General features: G+C 38.5%; 1 protein-coding gene across 1 annotated transcript; it reads left to right on the forward strand.

Annotated features, from left to right (window-relative positions):
- Positions 1 to 2,528, forward strand: LOC147285554 (GTP-binding nuclear protein Ran-3-like). Its single transcript, XM_086242831.1, has 8 exons — positions 1 to 77; positions 219 to 288; positions 745 to 801; positions 900 to 1,017; positions 1,461 to 1,550; positions 1,650 to 1,829; positions 1,922 to 1,999; positions 2,200 to 2,528. Exons 1-8 carry the CDS (start codon positions 75 to 77, stop codon positions 2,267 to 2,269), a joined length of 666 nt encoding a protein of 221 aa, XP_086098957.1. The 5' UTR covers positions 1 to 74; the 3' UTR covers positions 2,270 to 2,528.
- Positions 2,529 to 6,456: the final 3,928 nt, after the last annotated feature.

The raw sequence follows: 6,456 nt of genomic DNA on the forward strand, positions 1-6,456 counted from the left end.
CCCATCGCCGTTTTTCTCTCCCTCTGTCTCGCTGCTCTGTAGCTTCGTCTCTCAGCTCTCGCTACTCCAAAACAATGGTAACTCTCTCCCTAATCTCTCTCTTCACATTTAGGCTCAGGGGTTTAGCTGGCGATCGATCGTTTTGTTTGCCTCTATTTCAGTCTGGATTTTATTAATATTTGATCGTTTTTGCCATGCCTTTCAAATTTGTTCTGTAGGCTTTGCCAAACCAGCAGACTGTTGATTATCCGAGCTTTAAGCTCGTCATCGTCGGCGATGGAGGCACTGGTAAATTTTCCGATTCCCCTGTTTCGTTTTTTATCTTCTAAACAGCTGTCTTTATTTTACTGTCTCGGCACAAGTATTGCATTTTTAGAATTAGGGTTTTATAGGAATTTAAGTCTCTCTGATAAATAGTTTGCTTTTTCCTGATTAAGTACATTATATTGGGTTTTGATCGATTTGGCTAACAATATTTAGCTTAAGAAAGGAAAGACTAAAAAGATTTTATTTTGATCTGGGCTCTGCCTGTGATACTATATCTAAAGAAATAAATATTAAAAATAAAGATTTTCCTTCCAACGAAGTTATTTTCTTTTCTGTATGAGATTTGTTTCCTTGCAAGTATAATGTTTTTCTTTGAGTTTTTTGCCCTGAAACAAATGTGGGCTAAGGTTTATGCATTTTTTTTCCTGACATATGTGTTATCTGTGAACTTGGATTGAATGGTGTTCAATTGTGCAGGAAAAACTACTTTCGTGAAGAGGCATCTCACTGGGGAGTTTGAGAAGAAATATGAACGTTAGAGTCTTCATTGACACGATTGTGTTAGGATTCTCTTGATGGGGTTGACATGTTGGTTTGAATATTCGTTTTGATTTGTTTTTCTTTGCAAACAGCAACCATCGGTGTGGAGGTTCATCCTTTGGACTTCCACACAAATTGTGGAAAGATCCGCTTTTACTGCTGGGATACTGCTGGTCAAGAGAAGTTTGGTGGTCTTCGAGATGGTTACTAGTAAGTGAAGATTTAAACTGATTGTTACACTGGATCCATTGTATTTGGTGGTTTTAGAGAAAATGTAGTGAATGTGGAAGAAAATTTATTACGGAAGATGAGACAGAAATTTGATTACCTATCTTTTCATTCCTTGTTTGTGATATTAACACGGTATAAATGATAGACACGTGTTATTTTCAAAATATTGACAAATTACAAGTACCAGTATGAAAGCTTTTATGCGTCTGTCACTGTTTAGGCTAGGATTTTTCTAAATGTAAACAAAACTTCTTTTGTTTTAGTGGGAAGTATAAATCTTGTTCTAGTGACTTTATGATTAGTTGCGACCCTTCAAATGGTTTTTCCCCAACCTTTTCTGTGGTTCGTTGACAAAGTCAATTCCATTTCATTGTGCTGTATAGTTGAAGGTCTCACCTGGAGTTTTCTGTTGAATTGTGCAGTATTCATGGACAATGTGCAATCATCATGTTTGACGTTACAGCTAGGTTAACATACAAGAATGTTCCTACATGGCACCGTGACCTCTGCCGGTTAGTTAACCAGATTTCATGTCTATTCTTCCTTTTCTTGTTTTATTTTTCAAACTACTGATGGCTTGGTACGTTTTGCTCTGTAAATTGCAATTTCAGGGTTTGTGAGAATATACCCATTGTTCTCTGTGGAAACAAGGTTGATGTGAAGAACAGGCAGGTTAAAGCCAAGCAGGTTACCTTCCATAGGAAGAAGAATCTGCAATACTATGAGATATCTGCAAAGAGCAACTACAATTTTGAGAAACCCTTCCTCTACCTTGCGAGGAAGCTTGCAGGGTAATTAGATGATATATAATCATTTTTATTTTTTTTTAGTGTATGAGTTTTGATAATAGTACTTACGATCAATGTTGCTTTTGTTGTTTTAGTGACACTAATCTTCATTTCGTCGAGTCTCCTGCCCTTGCTCCTCCAGAAGTACAAATTGACTTGGCCGCGCAACAAAAGTAAGGACTTCGTCTATTTTGGTGTTAATCTTTGAAATATTCTACTCCTAACAGTAAAGCCATTAGAATATTTCATTGTTCTCTTCCTGAGGCCACTAGAATGGAGTTTTGATTTCAAACTGTTTATCAATCGCCTCTAGCTATTCAGCTCTGATAAGAGATGAATTTTGTCTCACTGTGGTGTTTGTTGATTCTTGCAGGCATGAAACCGAACTTTTAGCCGCAGCCAATCAGCCTCTTCCTGATGACGACGATGATGCATTTGAGTAGAGTGCTTGATACTCTGCTAGAGAGGCCTTCATTCAACCCTTTGTTTCTTCTCATGATATTCCTTTGCTTTCTTATGAATTATTATCCTACCGGAAATTTCAACAGTATATGGCAGGATGTGATTTTCAGGATAGGTCTTATGTATTGAACAACGGATCGTTTTAGTTAGATTTATTTCAGCTGAGCTATTGTTTGTCAATGGTTGTGCTGGTAGTAATCATATGGCCATATGGGTGTTCTCATCCAATTTCGCTTTAAATTGTCCGTGGCTAGTTTCTTCTTGTTTTTGGGCTTTTATGCCTCCGATGAATCCGATGGTCCCAAATGACGGAACGGATTGGGTCTATGGACTGGACTGTGAGGTCGGTGTGTTGAGTGCACCAAAACAGACAGAGGGGGGGGGGGGGGGGTTGGGTTGGGGTGTCCCATTTTGGAGCAATTGGGTATGCATTGTTGGGCCGTAATGGGTTTTGAATAACAGGGTGCGGCAACTGTGCAACAGATTTGGGCTGCCTAAGAAAGGGCTGGGCCTACTCTAGTCCACTCTCCATAGTAGAACTGAAAAGGTGGTCCTGTATCATATATTCAACATCACAACATATAAGACAATAGTAATAACTAAAAGTTGAGAGTTCACCTACGACTAGCAGATGCTAGGCAGGCAACAACTTTAATTGCTGAATGTTTAATCACCGACCCAAGGAAAAAGGATTTCTCAGCCTACGGTTTGATGATTGATGTTGATTTTCAGTACCTTTGTTTCAATAACAAGCGCATATGGTACGACTACTTTCTGGTCTGTCTCAATTAGATAGAGTTGGGAGGAGATTTATGTGTGTGATACTGTCATGTGTGTGTTCCAGATTTCCAATGATGTGGTGTCTGATATTGAATGAGGAAAAGCAGCAGCTAACTGTATTAGACGTACTATAAGCCTCAAATACCATAAGTTGCCTCATCGCCACATGTGAAGTCCACATGGCATCCCATGTACACACACTTCCTTTGGCTGGCTCTAGCTATTAGAACGTACACAGAACACACAAAACACACATCAAACACAAAACCCAAACCCAAACCCACTTGCTGTGTCTGAGGAACTCAATATGGGCAATGTATATAGTACGCGTGCTTCAATATTCACCCAACAATAATGGCTCCCTGGTCAGCTTACTGAGCCCCAATGACCCATAGGAGTAGGACTTGTCCTTATCGGTGTCGGTTTCAAGCACACTGAACAGAGAACACTAGAACAGACCCCCCACAACCAACCCCAATTGCTTCAGTGTGAGTACTATGCTCTCTCTCTCACTCACTCAGTCTCTCACTGTTCATATATGCCCACTATGCATCCACTTCATTCCAACCAGGAGAGTGGGGCATGTGAAAGCTGGTCTTAGCCCTGCTTGCCAGCATTGTCTATCATATGTTATGTGGGGTTGGCCTTTCATTCAAGGACACTGTCCAAAACTTCAGGGGCTCATATACAACCCCTGTTCCTAACAAGGCTGAAGGCCCCATATTCATAGAGACTGTGAACATAGAGAGCAGAGCAGAGGTAAATAAATTTTAGCTTAAAGGCAGCAAAAGGGGTGGCTTTCACTGTCGGTAGGTGGTCGGATATTGGCTTCATTGGGGTTGGGCCACAATACAATGATCCCAATCCCAAGCCCTTTTAATTCTCTTATCTTTTAAAAGTCAGCTTCTATTGCTATTATCCTGAATGGGCTCTCTTTGCAATGACTTCTCCTGTCTTGCTTCCTTTTGGTGAAGTGGCTATTCTTTCCTTTTCTTTTATGACACCACCTCCACCCTCTTGTTTTTAGTGTCCATATCATATGTGATGTGCGTCTCAGTTCTGCTAAATTAATTGGTATGCATGATGCATCTGCAATTTTACTATACACATTATGTAACAACTCATTGTATCAGCTAGCTAGCAACTTATACATAAAGGAAGGGCCATTTTTTATATATATACCTCCTAAATTAATCGTAATGCCACTTAAGATTATGTAATGGCAATATTGAGTACTAGTGATTGAAGATTGCGACTCATCGTTACTTGGCCCATCATGTGAGTTCAGATACGAAATTGATGATGATATGAGTAGAGAGAAGGCAAGGCCTGATGGCTCATGGTAGGGTAAGGAGGAGCTTTGAAAGATGATGATGAAAGGAATTCAATGCAGGATGTTGTATTCCATGTAGACTTGAATTGAAACAGGACATGTTCTGCAAAGGGGGCATGTGCTTACTCATAAGGGGAGTGGCATAAATGGGAGGGTAGCAAGCAACTGTCGCTGTCTTTGCTATATATGCATGTATTCCTCATGCTCTGCCTATTGCAATAGCCAAACCTGAATTTAATGCTTACCAATAGATACCACTTACTTCTAGCTAGTTTCATTTCACCTTCCTCTTGGGCCTTAGCTTGGTTGTGAGCTGAGTTGTGAATGATCTGTATTCCCATGCTTTTATTCCTTTCAATTAATTTCTTGTCACTTGAAACTGCAAGGACTTTGGTCCTCATGCAATAAATAGCCTGAGCTAGCTGCTTTTATTTTTCTGATCAAACTATTAACAATTGAACATTGTAGTGTGCACTTGTCTTCTGCTGACTCATAATTAGCATTAAATTAGTGCAGAATAGTTCAGGTTATATAGGGGTTTGATATGTATTCCTAAGATAAGGCCATGTGCCTAAGGGATTGTAACCCTTCTGGGCTTCCAGCACAATACTAATAAAAAGGGTCTCTGAAGGACCTTGAGGTGCTTCAAATTGAACTCTCCAATGAGTCAATGGATGAGTCATTGACTAGCTTAATTATAGGCTCCAAATGGTCATGCATATTTGAAGTGAAGGATTTCAAGCATTGTGATGAGATTGAAGATCATACAAGGCTTAACTGTTTGATCAAGGAATGACAAACCCTGATTAATGATTGTTGGAAAGTTCTATGCTCCAGATTGAGGCTTGTGCTAATCATCTACTCAAAGAATATGTGTAATCATTTAGCCTGTCATATCTTGAAATGACATGCCATTGCCATTGTAATGAGTATCAGTATTCTGCATTTCTGTGAGAATCCTGCAAAAAGTTGCTGAAAATATATCCTTTTACCTCTTGGTTCCCCTTTTCAATACATTTTGGATTTAGAACAAATTCAGTGAAAGAAATTCAAATCAATGATACTTTATATTCTGAGGGATGGTGAAGAGGCATTTATATATAAAGTTTGGGACAGTGGTTTTCTTTTTCTCTTGGTACAAACAACAATATGAAGTGAAAAAGCAGTAAAGATCATACACTCTGCTAATAATGTCATACCTTTAGGTGTCAATTACAACTATTATCAAATTTTTAATATTTGAGGTGTCACATGATTGACTGTAAAACATTCCTCCAACATATTCCCAATTGTACCGGTGAAAATAAAATAAAATTGCCTTGTATCATGCAGTGTACCACGTGCCTCCATCTCACACACTTTTTTATATATACTTTCCAATGTAGAAACACAAGAATTAATCCAAACTAGCTAGATTATCTAAAATAACAAAGCAGAACTGATTAAAGAAGAGATTAAGCTTGTAAGAGTACAACTACTTAGAAGAGACATGGTCGTTGGGAAGAGACATGAATGGGCAAGGATGGTTTTATAGGGACAAAACATATGGCATTTTTCAAATTGGAAATGTAGCAGTTTGTGCTTACAACTGTGAATTGTTAATTTGTTATGCATAAAAATTAATAAATGAGTTTTATAATATCTGTGAGAAAATCTTGGGAAAGTAGAAAAAGGTGGCAAAATGGTCGTCATAGATGGCAGTGAACAGTGAAGTGTATATAAAAATAAATAAAAATAATTTAAAGGGTTTGTAAGTTTGTATCTGATAAAGTGGAAAAACTGACCCTTGATTCACGAGGGGATATGGCCAGTGATTTCATACATTACTGCCAGAGGTTGTTATCTTCGTACTCAAAGACAAACCTGACCTGATGCTTTTTTTTTTTTTTTTTTTTTTTTTTCTAAATTCTGATAAAGTTAAGTTAGAAGCATGTCATATGATTTTCCAAAATTACCCTTGCCGGCTTTGTGCTCCTCAGCTATCAAGTCTACTATTGGTTAGGGGGGTCCACTTTGACAGTCTAAACTCATCACTCCATGATTAACCAGTCGTAT

This window comes from Dryas octopetala, chromosome 5 (genome assembly GCF_963921425.1).
Source record: "Dryas octopetala chromosome 5, drDryOcto1.1, whole genome shotgun sequence".
In the NCBI taxonomy this organism is placed as follows: domain Eukaryota; kingdom Viridiplantae; phylum Streptophyta; class Magnoliopsida; order Rosales; family Rosaceae; genus Dryas; species Dryas octopetala.